Consider the following 27184-nt stretch of genomic DNA (forward strand, 5'->3'; position numbering starts at 1 on the left):
ATGTCCTTCACAGCCCCAAAGAGAATGAATCAATGTGGAATGAAAGGACCTGTTCTTTGGAGCAGCAACATGCAGTAGACAGGCTTTAGACTTACAGCTGAGTTTGAATCCTGTTTTGGTAACTGTCACGAGGCATTAGCAATAACCCCTCTCTAAGCTTCCATTTCCAAAGGGTAATAACACATACTTTGCAGAAAGAATGAATAGTAACTAGCATAGTAACTGAAACAGAGTAAACACAAAAAAACACCAACCATTACAACTGCTAAAGTCCTACTCCTGATAAAGCAAGTATCTTATGCACACTGTAACTGAAACAGTGAGAAAACTGAAGATATATTTCTTGCATCCCTCATGACCCTGAAGGGGACAAGTCAGGCTTGCCCTTCTCACCTTCCTGGCTTCCTTTTCTATACTCAGTTCCTATCAGATACAAAGAGGAAGGCCTCATTTGAATACCTGATTGGCAATACACTCATCTGAGGTAGAAATTCTGAATCTGAACTAACTTTTAATGCTGTATCATTGCCGCCAACGTCTTCGAACTTCACACTGGAGATCTGTAATTCTAGCCCCTTGGCTTTAGCTGGTAAACAAAAAAGGAGGAGGTGAAAAGATTAGTGATTCAGTAGTGACTCAGAACTATACTGAATAATCTTTACATAAACAAAGGTCCATTAGATACTGAAATATTTTCTAGTAAATGTCTCTACACATAGGAGGTTCCCCAGGCTAAAGAGCCTGGAATCACGATGTCTCGCTCAGAGTGAATACAGCCACGGCCACCCACAAGACTTCCATCTCACCTTTCTTCTGCAGGATAGCTTCTATTTCCCCATCTACTTCCTGGAGATCTTCTTTCTTCTTTTTGCCTCCTTTGCTGTTTAGCTTGCCTTTTCTTTTTTTGTTACTCTCTAGTAGAGAAGAATCTTTTGAATTCTGGAAAAAAAATTAAATGTGTCATGCCTGAAATTAGGCCATTTAAAAAAAGGCGGGGGGGGGGGGGGCGGGGGCGGGGGTTACTAAAATAATAAATAAATAAAAATATATTCCAGCCCTGGTACTTTCACCCGTTAGCTATTCCCAACATTTTAGCTTAAGGGTGACCTCTGCTGGGGATGTCCTTTTCCACAACCTTAATGCTCAGTTTACTTCCTAACACCTGAAATACCTCCTTTCCAGATTCTTCTAGTTAGAATTAACTTCTTCTTCACACTCTCAGAATACTGAATTTGCAACTGTGGTAGAGCCTATACAATCTGCTTATAAATGAGTGGCTCACCTGTCTATGTTATTTCTTCCTCACTGAATTGTGTGCTTCTGGAGTTAAGATAATAGCACTCATCTTTTACTTCTCACTGAGCCTTTTACATAGTTGGTATTCATCTGATGTCTGATCAATCACTAAATTAAATATGACTAGAAAGCTGCTCTGACAGCCACATAATTCAACATAAAAGTCAAGCTTTGTCCTTGACCGTGCCAACAATAATAATGTTCTTTAAAGACAAAGTAAATAGATTTGGAAAAGGCCTATTAATAATTCAAAAGCAGAGGGGAGAGGCTTGCCAAATCAAAGAGCTTGGTGCTTGAAAACCACTTAGAATGGCATCACCTGAGAGAAACATAATACCACCCACATATGGGAGTTTAAATATTCTAGCTGTCATTGTTTAGTTGCTAAGACTCTTCTGTGACCCCATGGGCTGTAGCCCACCAGGCTCCTCTGTCCAAGGGGTTTCCTAGGCAAGAATACTGGAGTGAGTTGTCATTTCCTACTCCAGGGGACCTTCCCAACCAAGGGATTGAACCCGCATCTCCTGCATTGGCAGACATATTCTTAACCACTGCACCAACAGGGAAGCCCAAATATTCTAGTAGCCACATTTAAAAATGGGAAAAAAAAGAAGTGAAAGTATTTTGTAAGAAAATAATAATCTATTTTATTTAACCAAATATATTCAAAACAGTATAACATATAGTCAGTTTAAGAATTATTAATAAAACATTTTACACTGTTTTTACAATAAGTTGTCAAAGTCCAGGGGATACTTTATATCTACTGCACATCTTAATTCAGACAAAAAATTTTCACAGGAAATACTTGATGTGTTTATATTTCATAAAATCTACAGCTGAAAAAGTATATTCACATACCCAAGTTATTTAAAATATACATAGATGTTTTCTAATAACTAAACTGATAGTTTTTACATTTAAATTAAAAATTCAGTTCCTCATTAGCACTAGCCACATTTCAGCGGCTCAACAGGCACAGGTAGCTAACCTATCCCACACCAGACAGCGAGACTGGAGCACAAGCAGCCACTCTACTTGGAGACAGATTACCTTAAACCCCCTCTCTGCCAGGCATTAAAAGAATCAGGGAAGAGTGATGTCTGATGTGCACATTTTGCAATAGTCCATCAAGCTTTACTTTTTTTTATATATGGTATATTCTAATTTAAAAAGATAAAAAAAGGGACTTCCCTGGACATCCAGTGGCTGAGACTCCTTGCTCCCAACACAGGAGGCTTGGGTTTGATCCCTGATCAGGAAACTAGATCCCACATGCTACAACTAAGAGTTTGCATGCTGTAACTAAGACCCAGAGCAGCTAAATAAACTTTTTTTTAAGTTAATAAAAAAATTTTAAGTGTTTATTTTATCCATTTTCATAGTATATCTATTTATGTTGGATCCCTCAAAGCATCATCCGAAACTAAAAATAAACCACACAGATATTTTAGCAGCTACCCTCCCTTCTGTCTACAATAATCAATTTTCTGTGATGCACACCAGAGGTAGTTACTCCTTAACTTTCACTAATAAAAACGACTCAGTAAGTTTATCAGGCACTAATTCACAAACTAACAACTTCACATATTTTAGCCAGGGACACATTATTAAACAAAGTCCCTCCTCTCTTGGAGTTGCCATTCTTAAACAACAACCCAAAAACAATTATACAAAGAGTCATTTTAAATACTTAAAATATAGTGATTTTTTTAAGTACTTGAAAAAAGTAGGGTTAGGAAACAGACTATCCAACAATGTGCTATTTTACATGTCCGGGAAGGCCTCTCTGGGAAGATCACAAGTGAAACAAGATGTGAAGAAATGATGGAGGGACTTCCCTGGTGGTCCAGTGGTGAAGACTCCAAACTCCCAACAGAGGGGGCACAGTTTGATTGATCCCTGGTGGGGGAACTAAGATCTCACATGCTGCACAGAGCAGCCAAGAATAGGAATTGATTTAAAAATTAAAAGAAGAAATGATAGAGTAAGTCACGGGAATCTCGGAAAAGATGCTCCAAACAGAAAGTACAAGTCTGACTGTCCCAAATGAGAGAAGGGTCGGCATATTCTAGAAACAGCAAGAAGCCCAGTTGTAGCTGAGGCCAAACTGGAAGGTGGGAGAGGAGCAGAGCAGGAGGTAAGATTAAGGAGACAGCAGGGAGCCAAGTCAGGTGGGGCTGCCAACTGCAAGATCTCTGACTGAAGACTGAATGAAGCCACTGGAGGGTTTTTAATAAAAGAATGACAATCATCAGACTTAACTTGTAAAAAGATATCTCTGTGTGTATAATAAACTAGGGGATCAAACACAGAAGCAGCTGAAGGTTATTTCAAAAGTTAAAGGAAGAAAGAGCAGAAGCCTGGACAAGGATGAAAATGATGACCATAGTGGGAAGTGAGCAAATTCTCTCTCAAGTTCCTAAGCCTTTTACAAAACACAAGAATCTACTTCGTATTACATTCAGTGAAAAGGGTGTAATGTATTCCAACTACACAAGGCTAAAATCCCACCATAAAAAATACCTCTATCTCAGAGATCAGCTTCTTATCATTACACTTCTCATCTGATAGATCCGAGAAAAAACTGTCCTTCTTTCCACCTGGGGTTTTGTCAATAAACCATCCTCCTTCAGAACCTCCGGTGGGGGTCTTTGAAGGAACGGAGCCTGTTCTGGAAGTTATCCGTGGTGGTGAAGTAATGGTTTCTTTTTGTTCCATCTCAGGAGTACTTGAAACAGAATCGGGATTTCCTTTCCGATACAAGGAGAGCAGGGAACTGTTCATATGATTTGCTGACTGGCAGAAACATGATTTTAGCATAAATCACTCAATAGGCACTCATGAAAGTTTGATTACCTGTATTAAGAAGTTTTCTATATTTTCTTCTCAATAACTTTTCCCAAAACAATTACAGTCAGAAAATGCAGGTGCTCACAATACTTCACAAACATTTACTATTCAAAAAGATGTACCCCCTCCATTCCAAGTTAATATACAAATTTATAATTGGCAAGTAAAACCAAATAAGAAAGGTTGTTTCTAAAACACAGAAGTATAAAAATGAATTGGTAGGCAATTACTATCCTATCAATTCAACTAGATCAAATATAACCATATCATCATGACTTTTCTGGCCATTCTCTTCCCTTCTTTTCCCCTGTGTTACAGGCTATACACACAAATACTGGAAGGATGGCCAACCCATGAGTTCAATGCTCCACACAGAAATATTCAATTATTTACTGATGAAGAGCTTCAAAGTCTCTTACTCTATTCCGTACTGATCTTTTCTAAGGAGGATTCAAATGATTTTCTAAAAATCAAAGGTCATTGGTTCATTAAATATCTGGCTTACTTGTGGGTCTGGGTAATCTTCCATACTTGAATCATCAGAATAGCTTTCAGCATACCTCAGTAAAAAGAAGAAAAAAAAATGTAAATGATTTTCTCATACATCCTAAAAAAAATACTACCCAAAACAAGAAAATATAGTGAGGCGCAATACTATGGTGGTAAAGAATTCAGGCTTTGAAATCAGAGAAATGTGGATTCAAAATACAGTTTAAAAAAAAAAAAAATCCATCTTCACAAGATACTAGCTTTGTAACCTGAGTTTCCTTATCTATAAAATGGAGATTATAAATGATGTCTATCTCACTGGCTTATCAGATTTCCAGATGGCACAGTGGTAAAGAATCTGCCTGCCAATGCAGAAAATACAAGAGACACAGGTTTGATCCCTGGATTGGAAAGATTCCCTGGAGGAGGGCATGGCAAACCCACTCCAGTATTCTTGCCTGGGAAATCCCATGGACAGAGGAGCCTACCAGGTTACAGTCCATAGGGTTGCAAATAGTCAGACAGAACTGAGCACATACACACTGGCTTATCAGATGATTAAATAAAAGCTTTAAAAAAATTGTTTTGCCCTACAATTCATGCTCCACAAAATTAATTATAAAGAGTTAAATGAAATAACACACATAGAAGAAAAAAGTATAGGTAATTATTCTATACACTCTTGTGATAGAGGTCTAAGTATATTAGCATAAATCATAAAAGAACAGATTGAAAGATATGACTAAGTAAAGATGTATAATTTTTCTAATTAAAAGACACTATAAACAAAAATAAAATGCAAATGGGAAACTGTAACAAGCATTTGTAATACATTTAAAAAGAGATACTATTTTACACAAAGAGCTCTGACAATAAGGAAAACTCAAATAGATCTCAAATGAAAAACAAAATCCATAAATAAGCAATTCACAAAGAAAACACAAAATTAGTTATCGAAATATTACAAGTGAAAATAACACAATCAACTTTTTGCCTATAAAACTGGCAAAGATTAAATAATACTATATATAACTAGAACTGTAAGCATGTTGAGAAATGCACTCTTTATACAAAACTGTTGGGAATACAAACCAAGGCAACTTTTTTCGATGGCAACTCCATATGTACCAGAAATCTCAAAAATGTAAATTTTTTTGATCCTAGAAATACCACTTTAGGACTTCAACATTAAAAAAGAAATCTGTACAAAGATACATACACTAAAGGATTATTTATTACATATACAATAGTGCAAAAATGGAAACAACTATATGTCCACAAATGTGGAACTAATTATAAGAACTATGGTAAAGCCAAATGAAAAAGGAGCAGCTATAAAGAATGAAAAGGAATTATCATCCATAGATCCTACAGTTAATAAAAGGAAAACAAAAGAGTATCTGGAAAACTTTTATGTCAATAAATGCCACAAATTTTCAATGCCAAAATAAGTGAAATGAGCAAATTTTTTAAAAAGTACAATTTACCAACGCTGATTTAAGGAAAAAAAGGGGGGAGGATGAGACCTATGTCTACCAAAATTAAATGTTACCAAACTCCTATCCACAAAAAAAGACTCCAGGCCCAGATGAATTCTGGATGAATTCTAAGAAACGTTCCAGAACAAAATAACAGTAGCATTATACAAACTTTTTCATAAACTAGACACCAGAAAAAAACACACACTTTCCAACTAATATTCTAAGGCCAATATAATAAAAGTCTGAAGAGGTTAGATAAGTATTCTGCTGGAACTCATACCAAAACCTGACAAAGGGCAAAAAAAGAAAGAAAAAATTTGGATCAATGTGAATACAGATGTAAACATCTACAGAAAAAGATTAGTAAACAGAATTTCAAAATATATAAAAAAGATAATGTATTAGGACCAAGTAGGGTTTGTGGCAGGAATGCAAGAATGGTTTACCACTCAAAAATCAATAAAATTCACCAGATTCAGAGAATAAAGAGAGAAAGCCAATAATAAAACCCTTAAATATCCACATAAAAAGCATTTGACGAATGTTATATCTATTCACGATGAAAACTTTCAGCAAACTAGGAATGTTAGGAAACTTTCTCAACCTGATAAAGAACACCTTTAAAAAAACCCACAGCTAACATACATTTTGTTGCTTAGTCACAAAGTCGTGTCCAACTCTTTGCGACTCCATGGACAGTAGCCCACCAGGCTCCTCTGTCCTTGGGATTCCCCAGGCAAGAATACTGGAGTGGGTTGCCATTTCCTTTACAGGCTATCTGAAGTTAAAGCCTGATCATAGCAAATGTCGGTAATGTGTAGAACTCTCACATGGTAACAGAGGAGCTCTCACATACTGCTGATGCAAAGGTAAAATGATACAAACATTCTGGAAAAGAGTCTGGCAGTCTCTTATAAAGTTAAAAATGCAGTTACCACATGACTCAGCTATTCTGGTTCCAGTATTAAGAAATGAAAACACTCCCCACAAAAATGCCAGTACATAAGTGATCATAGTAACTTTATTTGTAAAAATCAAAAAATGAAAACAACCCAACTGTCTGTTAATATGTAAGCAGATTTTTAAAAATAGTGGTATATACATACATACATACAGAGCAATAAAAAGCAACGGAATTTTGATACACACAACACTGATAAATCTCAAACTCATTATCCTGAATGAAAGAATCTACATTTTTAAAGTATTAATGCATACTCTGCAATTCCACTTATACAAATTCTAGAAAATATAAACATATAGCGACAGAAAGCAAATCAAAGGCTACCTCAGAATAGGAATGGAAGGAAAAATAAACTGCAAATGGGTGCAAGAAAATTTGTGAAGTTGATGGATACACTTAGCATCTTGTTTAGGATAATGGTTTAATGACTATATACATATGTCAAAACTCAATACACTGTACACTTTAAAAATGTACCACTAATGGTACGTCAATTATACTGCAATATAGTCATAGAAGAGTCAACAATATTACTTCTTAAACAAAAACTAATTGACACCTTTTTATATACCTGACATTGTATTAGGACAGAGAAAAACAAAGCTAACTAGAAAGTTCTGTAAGTAACACAAATAATCTCATACACCACATGACAGAAACGCTATACTAAGTATCATTAAGGAAAAGCTGAGAAAGGAGTCCAAAAAGGCTTGGAAGGCAAGAAAATAACTTTTGAAGGCTGACACTTGAAGGTTGAGTGAAAGTTCAGGAAGGGGAAAGGAACACTCCAGCTACAGAAAACCACCCACACAAAGGCACAAAGAAAGAATCTAACCTCTCTGAGGAACAGGGAGTGCTCAGCATGTCTGAAATAAGTCTGGAGAGGTTAGGTAGGTATTCTGCAGGAACTTACTAGCAATGAAGAGCCAAGTTATTCTACTTGGAAGTTTTACAGGTAGGAATGTAACATGATCAGGTTAATGTTTTAGAAAAACCCTCCACTCCATAATCCTTACTCATTATCCTCTTCACCGTGTCTTGCTCTTTTGGCCAGATGTTCATCTTCTAAGTCTGCTAGATCCTTATGTTCTTTCTCACTACTAATTATGCTAAAAACTGAAACAAAAAGAAAAATGCCATGAGCTAAAACAATTCTATGACTTCATTAATAATTCAGCTCTAACACTAAAAGACTCACCTTTTTCCACCTGAATCCTAAAGGCATTTCTTTTCCTTCGACCATAGTCTATACTGAAAAACATAACAAGAAGTTTAGTACCATGGTCTCCACCAATATTTTCCCATTAAGCTCAATCTAAATTGAGAACATAACCTTACATGTATATATGATTATGTCACTATACTTACATTAACCATAAACTTATTTTCAAACAAATTCTATGTTTATATTTTTACTACTCTAATTTTCCCTGACTAGAAATAGGGTTATAGCCGCAGCAAAGTTGCCAGCTTGTACTGAAGAAGACAGAGGGATGAAATGAAGGAAGGCTACTGGACTTCTTGGATCCCACAAGACAAGCCAAAAGAACAATGCAGCTGTGAACGTGTTACCCTTCAAAAAAAGGCAAGGCGGCTCCAAGGGAAGCTCCGACGTTGGCAGGGCTGCCGCTGACACCACGCGCCCAGGGGGCTCAGGCCCAGGCAGAGGCACTGTCTCTCGTTTGGTTCCAAATAGCAGGGCAGACATTCTAGTGAGTCCAGAGGACAGAGCGCTGAGTCAAAAACAGTTACTCTTAAAGTCGAGTGACTCTGCCTTGCCAGGTTTTGGACTTGCTTGAGACCATGACCCCTTTCTTCTTCCTAATTTCTCCTTTTGGAATGAGAATGTTTATCCTATGCCTGTCCCATCATATTTAGGAAACAGGTTAAGTTGTTGTCTGACTTCACAAGTTCACAGCTGGACAGGAATTTTACCTCAGGAGGAACTACACCCCCAGTCACACCCATGCATACATATTAGTTACTCAGTCATGTCCGACTCTCTGCGACTGTCCGACTCTTTGCCACATGTCGGACTCCATGGACTGTAACCCACCAGGTTCCTCTGTCCATGGAATTCTCCAGGTAGGAATACTGGAGTGAGTCACCACCTCCTTCTCCGAGTCACACCCGTACTTGAGTTAAATGATATTCAGAGGAGATTTTGGATTCAGAGTTGATGATGAAATTGGTTAAGAACTTCTGGGGCTGCGGGGATGGACACAGTGTATTTGCAAACAATGAAGGCATGAATTTTGGGGGGCAAAAGGGTAGTGTAGGAGCTGAACTGTGTCCCTCCAAAATTCATAATGTTTAAGTCCTAAGCCTCAGTGTCTCAGTATGTACCTGTTTTTGGAGATACGGTTTTTAAAGATGCAACTGGAGGGAGGGAAGTAGGAGGGGGTCAGGATAGGAGGGACACGGGCAGACCTGCGGTGGATTCATGCTGATGTACGGCAAAAACCATCACAACACTGTAAACTGATTGTCCTCCGATTAGAATTAATTTAAATAAACAGACACATTAAAAAAAAGATGTAACTGAAGGGACTTCCCTGGAGGTCCAGTGGTTAAGACTCTGCACTGCCAATGCAGGGGGCATAGGTTCAATCCCTGGTCAGGGAATAAGATCCCACATGGCACGCAGTATGGCCAAAAGATAAAAGAGGTAACTAAGGTAAAATGAAGTCATATGGGTGGGCCCTAATCCAATATGATCAGTGTCTTCTTAAGAATAAGAGATTAGGATACAGAAGGAAGACCAAGTAGAGACAGAGGGAGAAGACAGCCATCTGCAGGTCAGGAAGAGACCTCAAAAATAAACCAATCCTGACAACTCCTAGATTGTGAACCTGTAGCCTCCACAACATCAAGGAATACAATTTCTGTCGTTTAAGCCACCTAGTCTATGATGCTTTTTGATGGCAGCCTTAGCAAACTAATATACAGACAAAGGGAGAGAAGAAAACAGAGACACAAACATACAAAGCAGGGATAGTTAATGAGGCGAGATATCAGAAGACCTGGAATTGAGGCACAAAAGAAGGATTTAATCTTTAGTGCAAAGACTACATGAGTGACACATCTTTAGATAGTCAGGAAGCTGAAGGAGATCACGCCTGATGGTTTTCATTTTTTAGTGAAGAAAAGAAGTAATATTACTGACCACCGTGAGTAAGATGCTGAAATCTAAGAAGTAGCCATTTTCATTAATAACAAGGGCAGCTCCTTGCATATAACTAGTGCTTGATAAATGCTTGTATAAATGAACTGAGTTCTAAACCTGTGGATTGCTGAACTAAAGCCAGCAGCTATAAATATTAACTGGAAATTTAGGCAGGATGGAAATTTAAAAAATGGTTGGAAAGGGGCTTCCACGGTGGCTCAGGGGTAAAGAATCCCCTGCCAATGCAGGTGACATGGGTTTGAATCCTGGCCCAGGAAGATCCCACATGCTGCAGGACAACTCAGCCCATGCGCCTCAACTACTGAGCCTGTGCTCTAGAGCCCGGGAGCAACAACTACTGAGCCAAATGCTCTAGAGCACATGCTCTCCAACAAGAGAAGCCCAAGTACCATAACTAGAGAGCAGTTCCCGACGGCCACTAAAGGACAGCCCTCACAGCAGGAAGACCCAGCGCAGTCATGTAAATAAATACACAAATAAATCTTAAAAAACAAAATGGAAAAAAAAAAATGGTAGGAAAGAAAAGTAAAAATCTGGAGACTACATTTCTTTACCTGTACATTCTTTGTAAATCAGATGCTAAGACTCCAGTGTCCACATATTTGCCGCATCTGTTACTGGTGAGGTACTAAAACAGAAAACATGATAAACATAACACCATAATTCAAACTCAGTAATTGTGATCAACAACTAAGCGATCGAGCTATTCAAACATGTTATACTTTAATGTAAACTCTTCATTAATAAAGTATGCTAGAAACATAAATAAAAATCACCAGATAATTGCCAAGTCAGAATTAAAGAATTTAATTAACACTATTAATCACTATGGCAATGCAATAACAATAACCAGAATGGCTATAAGGCAGTAGGTGAGAGCTTATTATATCCTAGATTCCCAAACATACCACAACAAAGCACTGAACTCATAAGAGCACTAAGGGATACTTTAAATTTGAAGGAACGCAAAAATATTTGATCTGTCCATCTGCAGGAACTACACGTAACCCTCAAACAACCTGGGTTTGAATTGCACAGGTCCACTTACAGCAGATTTTTTCAATAAACACATTTTACAGTACTACATGATCCAGGGCTGGTTGAATATGTCAATACAGAACTACAAATATAAAAAGCCAACTATAACTATATACAGATTTTCAAATGAATGGGGTTGGGGGGAGAAGGGAATGTTGGCATCCCAACCCTCATATTGTTCAAAGGTCAACTGTACTAGCCTGAGACAATTCATGGTTTCAATATTAAAGCACCTTCTGATGATGTCATATCTTTACAAAACTGGGTTTCCAGCATTTGCTATAATAAAAATCAAGGTGGAACAGGAAATGAATAGCAGTGTCAATCTGATCGCAAAGTATAAGAAGTTGTGCCGTGCCCAAAAGGCACACAAATTTCACCAGTAAATAACTGTGGTTATTTAAGAATGAAAATACTGGGTCAGCCAAAGTAAAAAATTTGAGAGGACTTTTTGGCCAACACAATACAAACGTACTGGGGCCTGGGCTTCCGTGGTGGCTCAGCTGGTAAAGAATCCACCTGCAATGCACTTGCAGTAGCTTCTCTTGCTGGAGAACAGGGGCTCCGGGATGTGCAAGCTCCAGTATTTGCGGCTCCAGGCTCCAGAGCACAGCCTCAGTAGTTGTGCTACACGGGCTTAGTTACTCCAGGGCATGGAGGATCTTTCTGGATCAGGGATGGAACCATGTCTTCTGTATTGGCAGGCAGATTCTTGACCAGTGAGTAACAAGGAAAGTCCTCTCCACTGATCTGAAGCTTTAAAAGCTTATTTACTTGCTTACCAGCCCATAAGTTACAGGGCCAGATTTTAAACCTAGAATGTTTGGTGATCAACTCCCAAGTTTCAATATTTGCTAATTATCTAGTCTAGGTTCCCCACTTCATACAGCAATTTCTTTTTCTTTTTTTTTTTTTTTTTAGCAATTTCTTCTCAAGGAACCCTAACACATGGGAACTGCCGCTGCATAAATGCCCCCAATGGCAAGAGACTAGGTGTCCAAAGCTGCAGTTTCAGTTAATTGTCCCCTTTTCTGGCCTCCTATAGCATGCTGTCATTTACCACAGTCAATCCTGAATTGTACATATATATCTCAAACCCACTGCAAATCAAAAAGCAACAGCACTAAAACCACTTTAATCAGCTAAGTTTTAGAGTAATCTGTTATAAAGCAACAGATTAATGTGCTAGCTAAAAGGAGGCGAGTGTATTACTTGAAAGATGTCTAAAACATATCGCTAAATGAAACAAACAAGCAGAAGAGATGCGGATGAGCCTGTGTGATTTTAAAAAATATATACATCTGTAGGTGCATATATGCATACAAAATTTTAAAACAGGTACAAGAGAAATTCTCCATCATTACTTATGCAGAAGTGGAGTGGAGATGAAGAGAATTCTTTCTTCTCATTTTCTACCCTCCAGTTCCATTTATTTTAAACTGTAAGCGCCTATTACTCTTATTTTTTTAGTTACTATTTATCTGACTGTGCTAGGTCTTAGTTGTGGCACACAGCATCCCTGGTCTTCGTTGCAGCATGTGGGATCCAGTTCCCCGACCAGGGCTCAAACCCAGGTTCCCTGCACTGGGAGCATGGAGTCTCAACCAGCAGACCAGCAGGGAAGTCCCCCTATTACTTTTGTAATGAACCAAAGTAAAACCAAGAGAGGAAAACTGCTAATGTCAAACGCTGCAGAGCAGACAAGTATGGCAAAGACTGAGAAGAGGCCACTGGATTTAGTCATTAGGAGTCACTGCTCGGAGATCTGAATAAACTGAAGCAGCAAACTGTGCGAACATTCAGAGAAAAGAGCAGTTAAGTGAGTAAACTGCAAAAACAAAAGTCTTGTGCCCAGGAAGTCTGAGAAGGTCCATGTGGATAGGACCGTGCAATCAAGGGAGATTACAAAAGGGGAAAAAGCAATGGACAAGAAGGTAGATGGGGCCAAAATACATAGGGCTATTTAGGATGGATTTTACTCTGGATGTCTCAAAGTCCACAGAAGGGTCCTGAGTAGGACCCCGGCACACTCCCATTTTCCCTTTAAAATGAACTCCCTGGCTGCTCTGTGTAGAACAGACTGAGTAAAACCAGAAACAGTGAGATCAGTTAGGAGATATTTCAACAGTCTAAAGGGAGTGTGGTTTGGACTAGCATGTTAGAAAGAAAGTGAAAGCCTCTCAGTCCTGTCCAACTCTTTGCGATCCCATGGACTGTAGTCCACGGAATTCTACAGGCCAGAATACTGAAGTGGGTAGCTAGCCTTTCCCTTCTCCAGGGGATCTTCCCAACCCAGGGATTGAACCCAGGTCTCCCACACGGCAGGCGGATTCTTTACCAACTGAGTTATCAGGGAAGCCCAAGTGATTAGGTTTGAAGTATATTTTGAAGGTAAAGCCAAATAGGTCACTGATTAATTGGTTACAGGAAGCAAGAGTCAGAATGATTTTTAAGGTTTTGGGCCTTAACAAATAGATGGATGGTGCAATGTCATTTACTGAAATAAACAACACAGAGAAAGGAACAGTTTGGAGAAGAAGATCAATACTCTAAGCTGAAATTCTATAAGATACTCTTGAGGAGATGTTGAGTAGGCAGCTGGATATATCAATCTGGAATTCAAGATAAAATCAGCGCTGGATTATAACATAAATTTTGAAGCCATGAATGGATGTACAATATTTAAAGGTACTAGACTGGATGAGATCACCAAGAAGTGTGCATCGATAGAAGATAAAGAGAAGGTAAGAGCACGGGTGCTCAAGGCACTTCCAACATATAAAGTGACAGGAAGAAACAGATTCAAAAAACAGACATAGCAGCTGGAAGGGTAAAAGAAAAACAAGGTGAGAATATAGCTCTTAAAGTCTCTCTCCCTCCTTCTAACTGAGTGCTTAGTAATCTAAACGTCCAAGGGATTTACCACACAATGCATTCCACTGACGATAATGAATACGAAAAAAAAAAAAAAAAAAAAAAAACCGGCAGGTAAAGTGCCCGTTATAAAGTAAGATTCAGAGTACTTGTCTTACTGGTGTCCGAACCTGACTCCAAGTTTCCTAAGAAAGGAACTTAACGTATTCTTTATGACCCCGAAAGCAATTCGTCCCTACAAGGTTTCTAGGAATATTTCCTTCCCAACTTCACAAGACAGGAAGTTTTAAACTCAAACGCCATCTCCACTCTCTTTACGGATCTGCAGAGAGGACAGGCAGATCCGAGCAGACCCTCATCAAGCTGCAGCCTCTCATGGTCTCGGGCTGCGCCTTGCAACTCGTCCGCAGTGAGGAGGAAGGGGCTTGAACCACCCGCGAAGAAATAGGCTCGTCAACAGCCCCACGCTAGAATCCAGACTGGCGCTGGCGGCAAGTCAGTCCAACTGGAAGCCTCCCCCCTTCTCCCAGCTGCGCCGAGAAGGGGCCTCTGGGGCTCCTGAGCAGCGAACGCGGACCACTCTCAGGGCTGGCCGTGCGGGATACACACCTGGATGACGCGCTGCTTCAGTTTATTATCCACGAACCTCGCGGGCCTGGGCTTCATCGCAGCTGCCTCGGCTGTTGCGGCACGGGCTTCACGTGAACCAGGGGCCTCCCCTAGGCTGCCCACGGCGATTGCCGGGCCAACTGCCCACGGAAATGCGCCCCAACCGCCCTAGCCCACGCCGTTCCCTTCAAGACTTTTGTAGCGCGAGTAAAGGGGAAAGAATCACAGAGAACAAGGGGAAGATTTGAGAGCAGAGGGGAGTTTTTCAGAGTCTTATTTTACAGGCTTGTCCAAGAGGCCCTGGAAGACAAGGACCCATTTGAACACGCTCAACTTTATTGTTCCGGACTCTGCGGACACGCGCAGGGGCGGGAGCTGGGAGGTTCCTGCGGGGGCGTGGCCATCCACATCTGTAACAGGTTTCTGGCCTTTCTAGGCGCACCCTTTGCTAACGTAGTTAATCTTGACCTGCAACTTTAACAAAACCGACACAAGATACTTGTGATGATTAGATCAAGGTAAAAACACACCGCGACCCCCCTGCTTGTTTTCCCACCCAGTGACTCACGTTACTGAGTCCCGACAAAGGGGCTTGCTGTCCAAAAAAAAAAAAAAAAAAAATTAGCTTAACCAGAAAACTAAACCATCTATTACATTTGGGAATCGCTTGGTCTTATGATATTTTCGGCAGACAATTCCTTGAGCACATCCACTGGCAGACTCTATCTTGGGCTAGAAACCCCGGAATTTTCTTAACTGTATGTATTTGCCCCCGGAGAAGTTTATCTTGCATCTAAGAAGATACAAATAAAGAATCAATTTTCAAAAAAATTTACTGTCTTTAGTTTCAGCCTCTTTGCTTGTTTCAGTTGTGTTTTCAGTATTCTCATTTGAGGTCTTACTTGGCTTATGAGACTTAAATGCAGTCTATATGTCAGCAAATTTGGAAAACTCAGCAGTGGCCACAGGACTGGAAAAGGTCAGTTTTCATTCCAATCCCAAAGAAAGGAAAAGCCAAAGAATGCTCAAACTACCACACAATTGCACTCATCTCACACACTAGTAAAGTAATGGTCAAAATTCTCCAAGCCAGGCTTCAGTAAAACGTGAACTGTGAACTTCCAGATGTTCAAGCTGGTTTTAGAAAAGGCAGAGGAACCAGATATCAAATTGCCAGCATCTGCTGGATCATCAAAAAAGCAAGAGAGTACCAGAAAAACACCTATTTCTGCCTTATTGACTATGCTAAAGCCTTTGACTGTGTGGATCACAATAAACTGGAAAATTCTGAAAGAGACGGGAATACCAGACCACCTTACCTGCCTCTTGAGAAACCTATATGCAGGTCAGGAAGCAACAGTTAGAACTGGACATGGAACAACAGACTGGTTCCAAATAGGAGAAGGAGTACGTCAAGTCTGTATATTGTCACCCTACTAATTTAACTTACATGCAGAGTACATCATGAGAAATGCTGGGCTGGATGAAGCACAAACTGGAGTCAAGGTTGCCAGGAGAAATATCAATAACCTCAGATATGCAGATGACACCACCCTTATGGCAGAAAGTGAAGAAGAACTAAAGAACCTCTTGATGAAAGTGAAAGAGGAGAGAGAAAAAGTTGGCTTAAAGCTCAACATTCAGAAAACGAAGATCATGGCATCTGGTCCCATCACTTCATGGCAAATAGATGGGGAAACAATGGAAACTGTGGCTGACTGTTTCCTTGGGCTCCAAAATCACTGCAGATGGTGATTGCAGCCGTGAAATTAAAAGACGCTTACTCCTTGAAATAAAAGTTATGACCAACCTAGATAGCATATTAAAAAGCAGAGACATTACTTTGCTAACAAAGGTCCATCTAGTCAAGGCTATGGTTTTTCCAGTAGTCATGTATGGATGTGAGAGTTGAACTATAAAGAAAGCTGAGCACCGAAGAATTGATGCTTTTGAACTATAGTGTTGGAGAAGACTCTTGAGAGTCCCTTGGACTGCAAGGAGATTCAACCAGTCCATCCTAAAGGATGGTCCTGGGTGTTTATTGGAAGGACTGATGTTGAACCTGAAACTCTAATACTTTGGCCACCTGATGCGAAGAGCTGACATTTGAAAAGACCCTGACGCTGGGAAAGGTTGAGGGCAGGAGGAGAAGGGGACGACAGAGGATGAAATGGTTGGATGGCATCACCGACTCAATGGACATGAGTTTGGGTAGGCTCCAGGAGTTGGTGATGGACAGGGAGGCCTGGCATGCTGTAGTTATGGGGTTGCAAAGAGTTGGACATGACTGAGGGACTGAACTGAACTGAACTGAAGTAGTGCACTGAGGTGTGGAAAGGAGATGGAATTAAGAAAAGGTGGTGAAATGTTGACAGTGTGGATAAAGAATGTTGCCTGCCATTTTAGTAAACAAAGCATGTTGTGGCCATAATGCCATCAGCCACTATCCTGCCCCTAATGGTGCACCCCGAGAAGACTACTGGAGCAGGTTACAATTTTCTACTCAAGGAGATCCTCCTCTTGACCCAGGGATTGAACCCGTGTCTTTTGTGTCTCCTGCCTTGACAGGTGGATTCTTACCACTAGGGCCACATGGGAAGCCCACGAAGTGTTAGTCACTCAGTCGAGTCAGACTCTTTGAGACCCCATGAACTGGGGAAATGGCAACCCACTCCAGTATTCTTGCCTGGGAAATCCCATGGACAGAGGGGCCTGTTGGGCTACAGTCTATGGGGTCACAAAGAGTCGGACTCAACTGAGGGATTGAGCACCAGATGTACTACATAGAATAAAAGACCCAGCAGCATTACAGCCTATGCCAAGCAGCATACCTTATTAGACTACAATTTGTTTGAGAGTACTATCCTATAGTCAGCTTCATGGGTGTGTGACCTGTGAGGTTGCAAAGAGCTTTGTGCTCAGAAAGGGCTCAACACTGGGATAATGCTCCACAATTGCTGTCCTGAAATTCTTAATAGTGTTGAACAAGTGGCCCCTTATTTTAATTTTGTACAGGGCCCTGAAAATTATGTAACTTATTTGGACCTTAAGTACTCTAGAATGCAAACTTATTAAAGGCAAGAAGTATTTTTCACCCATTTATTGCATCAGGTGCAATAGGCAATAATTCAAAGTAAGTTAATACTCAGCATCAATAATGGTATGCTAGAACATTTTCCACTGGAATTATTTCCAGTAATTATTGCCCTGAAGATAATTTTACATCAATTCCATTGTTCAGATTTTACAGTACCATACAATTAAACCAAAAAGATTACTGAATAGTAACCTGAGCACATGTACATCTCAAGAACTTCCTACAGTAAGTGAATTGTCCTCCATTCTTTGATGGCGCAATCCCACCTAGTGGTAATGGCATATTTTACTTTCTATTTTTCACTGCTTTGCCCTCCCAGACCTTGTACCTCACTAAAAAATAGCCCCTTGTCTAATTTTGCTTCTTAATTAAGGTGATATGTGTCCCGATTTACTCAAGACCATCCCAATTTTTGCCTGTTGATCCAGCACAATTATTATTACTATTTTGTCCAGGCGTTGCAGCATTTGGGATCATCCCTGACCAGGGATTGAACCCCTGCCCCCTGCAGTGGGAGCATGGAGTCTTAAACACTGGACCACCAGGGAAGTCTCAGCACAAGTTACTTTATTTTAATTTTTGGCCACGCTATGTGGCATGTGGGATTTTAGTTCCCCAACCAAGGATCAACCTCGCACCCCCTGCATTGGAAGATGACATCTTAACCACTGGATTGCCAGGGAAACCCTCGGCACAGTTATTAAGAGTATCCTTTCGTGGAAATGAGTGAAAGTCACCCAAATGAGAACAGGCAAAGACTATTCAGAGCTTGCAATAATAGCAAGGGCGTTGACCACCGTCCCTTGCATTTTGGCAGAGACTCAAAGGCGGGTAAAGGACTGGGGAAGCTTCATAACTGAAAGAAGGGAAGGTTTCAGATATGTGCTGACTGCAGGCTGTCGGCACGGAGAAGCTGTAGAAGGGCTAACTGAAGAGCAGGCCTCTCTGTGACTAGTTGTGTGTGCTCAGCCCCTCGGTCATGTTCAACTCTTTGTGACCCCATAGACTGTAGCCCACCATAGTACTAGAAGGGTTGCCATTTCCTACTCCTGGGGATCTTCCTGACCCAGAAATCTAATCTGCATCTCTTGTGTCTTCTGCATTGGCAGGCAGATTCTTCACACTGTGTCACCCGGGAAGCCCATGTGACTAGTTCAGTGAATATATTTGGTTTTTTTCTGGTGAGTCCTGTCAGTGGAGTCCTGGGCATTCGGGACCAATGCTACAGGGTTTATTGTTTGGCTTCTGGGATTGTTTGCTAGAGATCTTGTTCTGACTTCCTATAAGTCTGACCTGTAGATAGCTGATTGGTTTCCTGGGCTGGTGGCTGCAGATTATAAATCAGAATGTTGTTTTTCTGTTTTGTTTTACAGGGTCTGGCCATTGTTCATTTGTATACTCAGTTTCCCACCTTTATCTCTCAAGGGTTCCAGTTTAGACAATGAATTATATGGTCATCAATGTATAATAGGAACATGGAGAAAAATTGTGAGAGTGCAGAGCTGAGATTCCTTACCAAGATTCAAAAGGGAGGGAGGTAGCCTGCTTGCTGTGAGCTTGAGACTGAGTCTGTATCCATGATTTCTGAGGTGAGTAAAGAAATCTTCGATTTGGTTTATTTTGTGAAGGCCAATAATTCCGATTTCTAATCAAGTTTGTCTTCCTTTGAGATGAATGCCTTATTCACGTTCCCTAATCCTAATGGAATAAAAGTAAAATTTTGAGCTGGCATTTTTTTCATTATATCTACACATGTTTATTGTCTACTATATGGCAGTTGTTATGCTAAAGTCAGAGGATACAGTGATGATCACAGATATGGTCTTGGAACTTATATTCTAGTGAGAGGGTCAAGCAGTGGGCTGGCAAAATAATAAACACATGGGACTTCCCTGGTGGACCAGTAGTTAAGAATTCACCTTGCAATGCAGGAGACATAGGTTTGATCCCTGATCGGAGAACTAAGATCCCACATGCCATGCAGCCTGCAACTAAGACCTGATGCAGCCAAAATAAATAAACAAACATATAATTACAATAATGACAGATTTCAAAAGTTGAGTCCAAGATTTATGTGAAAGAACAAATGGCCAAGAAGAGCAAAAGATTGTTGAGTGAGAATTTAATATCATTACTCCTTTGAAAAAAAACTTTACTGATGTATCTATAATAAAATGTATTCATCTTAAGTGTATAATTCAATACTTTTTTGAGGTAAAAATAACATAAAATTCACCATTTTAATTATAATACAGATAATATTTTGTGACTCTTAGTATATTTGCAGTGTTGGGCCAGGGTCATGAATACATAGTTCAAGAATATTTTCTTTTCAGTTCCAAAAGAAAGCCCATTCCCCTTAAGCAATCACTACCAATTCCTCCCTTTCCTCAGCCCCTGGAAAGCATTCTAGACTACTTTTTGACTCTATGAAAGTGAAAGTGTTAGTCATTCAGTCATTTCACACTCTTTGCAACCTCATGGACTATAGCCTGCCAGGCTCCTCCATCCATGGGATTCTCCTGGCAAGAATACTGGATTGGCTAGCCCTTCCCTTCTGCAGGGGATCTTCCCAACCCAAGGATCGAACCCATGTCTCCTGCATTGCAGATGGATTCTCTACTGTCTGTCTCTTTGGATTTGCCTATTATGGACATTTCATTTGCATGAAATCATATAACATGTGATTTTTTGTGTCTGGCTTCTTTCACTGAGCATAGTTTGTTTTCAAGATTTATCCAGATTGTAGCATGTACTGGCATTTCATTCCTTTTTGTGGTTGTGTAATATTCCATTCTATAGATGTGTCACGTTTTACTTATCAATTCATAGTTGTTCGACATTAGGATTATTTCATCTTTTTAGCCTGTAAGAATAATGCTGCTTTGAGCACTTGCATAAAAATTGTTCTCTGAATACCTGGTTTCAGTTTTCTTGAGTATACAGCTAAGACTGGGGTTGCTAGGTCTTGTAGGAATTCAATATTTATCTTTTTGAAGACCAACCAAACTGTTGTCCACAGCAGCTGCAGTATTTTACCTTCCCACCAGCAGTGTATGAAGGTTCCAATTTCTCCATATCCTCTCCAAGACTTATTTTCTGTCATTTTGTTTTTTAATTACAGTTATCCTAGTAGATGTGAAATGATATCCCATTGTTTTTGATTTGCATTTCCCTAAAGTTTATTTCTTGATGGTTGCCCTGGGATGTACAATTAAACACCTTAATTTATAACAATCTATTTTGAATTAATGTATTTCAATAGCATATGAAAAGTTTGCTACTATATATATATATATATACTCACACACAGACACACACACACACATACATATAGCAAAGTAATACTCAAAATTCTCCAAGACAGTCTTCAACAGTATGTGAGCCAGGAACTTCCAGGTGTTCAAGCTGGATTTAGAAAAGGCAGAGGAACCAGAGATCAAATTGCCAGCATCTGTAGGATCATAGAAAAAGCAACAGAGTTCCAGAAAAACATCTACTTCTGCTTTATTTACACCAAAGCTTTTGACTGTATGAATCACAATAAACTGGAAAATTCTTCCAGAGATGGGAATACCAGACCATTTGACCTGCTTTCCTTGTGGCTCAGGTGGTAAAGCATCTGCCTGCAATGCAGGAGACCTGGGTTTGATCCCTGGGTTGGGAAGAGCCCCTGGAGAAGGGAAAGGCTACTCATTCCAGTATTCCAACCTGGAGAATTCCATGGACTGTATAATACATGGGGTTGCAAAGAGTCGGACACGTCTGAGCAACTTTCACTGACTTATTTGCCTGCCTCCTGAGTAACTGGTATGCAGTTCAAGAAGCAACAGTTAGAACCGGACATGGAACAACAGACTGGTTCCAAATTGGGAAAGGAGGAGGTCAAGTCTGTATATTATATATATGTATGTGTGTATATATATATATATATAATCACTCTGCTTTTTTAACTTCTATGCATAGTATATCATGTGAAATGCCAGGCTGGATGAAGCACAAGCTGGAATCAAGATTGCCAGGGTAAATATAGTCATCTCAGATAAGCAGATGACACCACCCTTATGGTAGAAAGTGAAGAGGAATTAAAGAACCTCTTGATGGAAGTGAAAGAGGAGGGTGAAAAAGCTGGCATATTGGCATACACACATATATACATATATATATATATATATAGCTTTGTCACTCTCATTACATATTTATACGTTGTGTGCTCATCAGTAGATTTGTAAGTATAGTTTTAAGTAATTGTATTTTAAATCATATAGGAAAGAAAGAATTACAAACCAAAATTAAATTAACATTGGCTTTTATATTTACTTATGTTGTTACTTTTATCAGAATTCTTTATTTCCTCACATGGTTTCAAATTAGTGTCCCTCATTTCAGCCTAAAGGACTGATCCTCTTTATTTTTTTAGTAGTGGGTCTACTAGCACAGAAATCTCTGGTTTTGTTTACCTGAGAATGTTTTCATTTCTCCTTCATTTAAAAACATTTTAGAAGGGAAAGCATGGGAAAGGGATAATTAGGGAGTTTGGGATGGACATGGACACACTGCTATATTTAAAATGGGTAACCAACAAGGACCTACTGTGTAGCATATGGGACTCTGATCAATGCTCTGTGGCAGGTTGGATGGGGAGGGGAGTTTGGGGGAGAATGGATCCATGTACATGTATTACTGAGTCCCTTCACTGCTCACCTGAAAATATCACAACATTGTTAATCAGCTATACCCCAACACAAAATAAAAAGTTAAAAGAACATTTAATAATATGTAAACAAATTTTCAAAAATATGTAACAGTTCACCATCTTAACTATTTCTAAGTGTATATTTCAGTAATGTCAACCAAATTAACGTTGTTGATCAACAGATCTCTACAACTTTTTCTTCTTGCAGAACTGAAACTCTGTATGCATGGACTAAAAAGTCCACATTTCCACCTCAACTCAGTCCCTGGAAACCACCATTCTACTCTTTGTTTCTGTGAGTTTGACTACTAGGGTATCTCATATAAATGGGATCATTCAGTATTTGTCTTTTTGTGGCTGACTTATTTCAATGTAGCATAATATCCTAAAGGTTTATTCACGTCATACCATGTGACATGAATATTATTCATGAAAGGCTGAATAATATTCTGTTGCATTTATATACCACATTTTCTTTATCCATTGATCTGTCAAGGAACATTTGGGTTGTTTTGACCTCTTTGCTATTGTCAATAATACTGCAATAAACATGGGTGTGCAAATCTCTCTTCAAGACAATTCTTTGTATATATACCCAGAAATGAAATTGCTGGATCATATGGTAATTCTATTCTGAAGTTTTTGAGACACTTCCATCCTATGTTTTTATAGTGGTTGGACAATTTTACATTCTCATTATCGGTACACAAGGGTTCCAGTTTCTCCATATCCTCATATATTGACCATATAAATATGTGTCTTTTTATGAGTGTTCTATTTTGTTCCACTTACCTCTGTGTGTGTGTGTGTGTGTGTGTGTGTCCTCAGTAGCTCAGTCGTGACTGGCTCTTTGCAGCCCCGTGGAGTGTAGCCCGCCAGGCCCCTCGATCCATGGACTCTTTCAGGCGAGAATAGTGAAGTGGCTTGCCATTTCCTCTTCCAGGGAATCATCGCAACCCAAGGATCAAACCCAAGTCTTCTGCATTGGCAGGTGAATTCTTTACTACTGTGCCACTTGGGAAGCTGACTGTGTCTCAGCTTTCATTAATATCACAATGTCTTGATGGCTGTAGATTTAGTATATCTTGAAATCAGCTGATGTGAATCCTTCAACTTTGTTTCTGTTTTTCAAAATCATCTTGAAAGGATTATACTTCTAAGTATTATATTTCCTTTGCCTTTTTACATAAGTTTTAGAATGAGCTGGATACTTCTATAAAAGAAATCCTGCTATTGTTTTGATTAGAATTGCATTGAAACTGTAGATCAGTTTTGGAGGAATTGACATTTTAAGTATTTTGAATGTTCTGATCTATGCACATTGTTTCTCTCCCTATTCATTTAAGTGTTTGATTTATTTCATGAGTGTTTTGTAGTTATTGAAAAAAGATCCTGAAGATAACCTATCAGCTTTATCCCTAATATCTCACACATTTTTGGTGATAGTGTAAGTGGTACTGTTTTAAAATTTTCATTTCTAATTGTTAATTGGTAGTATGTGCTTAATTGTGTCGAACTCTTTCCAGCCCATGGACTGTAGCCTGCCAGACTCCTCTGTCCATGGAGTTCTCCAGGCAAGAATAATGGAGTGGTTGCCACTTCAGGGGATATTCTTGACGCAGGGATCTAATCTACGTCTCTTTTGTCTTCTGCATTGGCAGCCAGGTTCTTTACCACTAGCGCCACCTGGGAAGCCCCAGTAGTATATAAAAATGCAATTGGTTCTTGTGTACTGACTTTGTGTCTTCCAATCTTGTTAATAAGACAATCGACATAGACAAAATCAGTACCCTCCTTTTAGCCCGTAAGTATTTTTTCTTCCCTTCTTGTACTGACTAGTCATAGCAGAGAACGGAAAGGAGGAAAAACACTGAAAACAAAATTAAGCGAAAGTAGTTGACTATGAAACCACAGTTCCATTTCCCCATTTGTCTTTCAGAGCACTGGCAGCCTGGCTTGTTCTCCTGTAGGTAAGAACCCGGGCTTTTTTCTGGAGTAACTGAAGGGCCCTATGGAAAAGATCCATATTTGAGGAGGTGAGGGTCAACTACTGATCAACTAGGTCACCACTGATCAACACACAATGAAACCATTAATCAACCAGTCCTGCTTATCCACACTGAGCTTCCAACTACCTTCTTTTTTCTTTTGTTTTGCTTTTTGGCCATTCTGTGTGGCTTGTGGGATCTTAGTTCCCTGACCAGGGATCGAATCTGGGCCATTGGCAGTGAAAATGCAGAGTTCCAACCATTGAAGAACCAGGGAATTTCTCCAACCACCTTTTATTAGTATTTTTTTTTAATTTAACATAGGAAAAGACTGTCAAGAATCAAAGTTTGCTTGCACTGTGAATTACAGATCAAAACAATGGAATGGTGGAAAAAATAGAGGAAACAAAGGCAAAGCACAGAGCAAAGTATTTCATCAAAACTTATACCCTTGTAGAAATGGGAAGGGGCTTTCCTAGTGGCTCAGCGGTAAAGAATCCGCCTGGAATGCAGGAGCTGCAGGTGACACAGGTTCAATCCCTGGGTCGGGAAGATCCTCTGGAGGAGGGCATGGCAACCCACTCCAGTATTCTTGCCTGGAGAATTCCATGGACAGAGGAGCCTGGTGGGCTACAGTCCATGGGATCGCAAAGAGTCAGACATGATTGAAGCCATTTGGCATGCACGCAGAACGGGGAAGATACTGTATCACTGAAATAAGAAGAGGGTGCTATAAAACAGAACAATCTGAGGACAAAAAGAATCTCCTAAGTAAAAATATAATATTATAGACTTCATTAGAATGTTTATAAGGTAAAGTGGAGAAGTTCTTATAGAAAGTGAAACAAAAAATACGCAAGGATGAAAAGAGGAGATTTCCTCTCCTCAATCTAGGAGGTCCCAGTGCATAATTAAAAGTTTTATGAACCTAGAAGGGAGAAAGCAGAAATAGAAAATAATAATCAAAGAAGCAACCCTTAAAATGATCAGAACTGGAAGGCATGGGTATTTGTATTCAATGAGCCTACTGAATGCCTTGCACAATGAAGAAGACCTGTTATCATGACATTTCAGAATGTCGAGGCTAAGAGAAGATCCTACATCTTTCAGGGAGAACAGACAAGATGCATCCAGAGTGTCAAAAATTTTAGAATGGCACAAAATTTTCAGTGTGTGAGGTAATACAGTGCTGTCAATATTATTCTGGAAAATAATTTCAACCTGTATAGTTCTGTACTAATTCTAAGTATCACTCAAGGTAGGAGTAAAAAGCTAGTCTTACTAGCTATATTTAGTAAAAAACTAGATATACTAAGTTTCCATGTAGCCTTACATTCATGTATCCTTTCTCTGAGGGCTTCCCAGGTGGCACTAGTAGTAAAGAACCTACCCGCCAATGCAGGAGACATAAGAGATGTGGATTTGATCCCTGAGTTGGGAAGATCCCTTGGAGTAGGAAATGGCAACCCACTCCAGCAATTTCTCCTGGGGAATCCCATGAACAGAGTAGCCTGGTGGGCCACAGTCCATAGGGTTGCAAAGAGTCGGACACAACTGAAGCAACTTAGAGTGCACGCACATCCTTACGCTGGAATCTACTGAAGGGAGCCATCCAGCAAGTGAGAAAGTGAAGTGAAAGTCACTCAGTTGCGTCTGACTTTTTGTGACCCAATGGACTGTCCATGGAATTCTTCAGGCCAGAATACTGGAGGGGTATAAAGAGGAAAAGTTAAATTTTTTTTACATAACTTGCTGCTCCTTATGTCTCTGTAACTCAGCTTGCTCCTTGCAAAGTCTGGATCACGTAGGTCTCAGAAAGTGGGGTCTCACAATACTAGGAACTGGAGCTTATCTCACTCATCCTTGTCCTGCTCTTTGCAATCGCCTTAGCTCCTGCAAACCTGAAAACCCGCTTAATCTTGCCTGTCTATGTATAAAAACTCTGTAACCCCTTAGTCTGGGGCTCAGAGCTTGGAGCGTTGACTCCTCTGGGTCCGCTGGCATAATAAACCTGAGTTCTCCAGCTCTCCGAGTGTGGTGCTTGGTTTCTACACCATTTCTTGAGGCCCCAGCGAGATTCCAACCACACCGGCCCCTTGAGTCACTGGACTGGTGGCGCAGCTGGGCTGGAGTGAAGGAACCCTGAGAAAAAGGAGGAGGCACCCCACCTGACGGTATTCCGGGTTCTCTTTTGGACCAGTGTTCCGACTCTCTGGATGGCCAAGCCCCGACTGGACTCACAGGAGGGCCAGAGCAACTCACCAGGAATGCCACAGGATAAGGTAAAGCCCCGGGGCCAGTCCCCAGTGAGGACCTACCCCAGCGGGTAGAAGAGGAGACTGATCACCTCCTTGGGCTCCCTGGAAGGGAGCATCAGATAGCGAGAACTGGGGACTCGGGAGAAGGGAGGTATTGTGACTCATAACTTCCCTGGAGCTCCCAGGAAGGGAGCAACAGTTAAGGAACCCTGAAGACTGGGAGAAGGGAGGCATTGTGATAGCTTCGGAATGATTGTGAGTGTGTGATTGCTGATTGAACGGAATGAGAGAAATTTTTTTTCTTGGAAACTGCAAAACCAATTCTCTTTGCATATGCAGTTAAAAACAACTAGC

The 27184-nt window shown here is 40.1% G+C and overlaps 1 protein-coding gene and 1 non-coding gene across 3 annotated transcripts in view; one reads left to right on the plus strand and one right to left on the minus strand.

Moving 5' to 3' along the window:
* NVL (nuclear VCP like) overlaps nt 1-14874 on the minus strand; it is a 92197-nt gene extending 77323 nt beyond the window's left edge. Inside the window, exons 1-8 of one of the 2 annotated variants that reach the window (XM_065938402.1) lie at nt 14792-14874; nt 10825-10898; nt 8282-8334; nt 8100-8199; nt 4655-4709; nt 3823-4095; nt 807-939; nt 510-586 (exon numbers count right to left, since the gene is read on the minus strand). In XM_065938402.1, coding sequence (XP_065794474.1) covers nt 510-586; nt 807-939; nt 3823-4095; nt 4655-4709; nt 8100-8199; nt 8282-8334; nt 10825-10898; nt 14792-14848 — 822 coding nt within the window. In that variant the 5' untranslated portion in view covers nt 14849-14874. The remainder of the gene's footprint in view (nt 1-509; nt 587-806; nt 940-3822; nt 4096-4654; nt 4710-8099; nt 8200-8281; nt 8335-10824; nt 10899-14791) is intronic. The other variant, XM_065938403.1, reaches the window with a different exon arrangement.
* Nucleotides 9636-9708, plus strand: TRNAG-GCC (transfer RNA glycine (anticodon GCC)). Its single transcript has one exon. It is a non-coding gene; the product is annotated as a tRNA-Gly (tRNA).
* Nucleotides 14875-27184: the final 12310 nt, after the last annotated feature.

The sequence above is a fragment of the Muntiacus reevesi genome, chromosome 5 (assembly GCF_963930625.1).
Source record: "Muntiacus reevesi chromosome 5, mMunRee1.1, whole genome shotgun sequence".
NCBI classification, from domain to species: domain Eukaryota; kingdom Metazoa; phylum Chordata; class Mammalia; order Artiodactyla; family Cervidae; genus Muntiacus; species Muntiacus reevesi.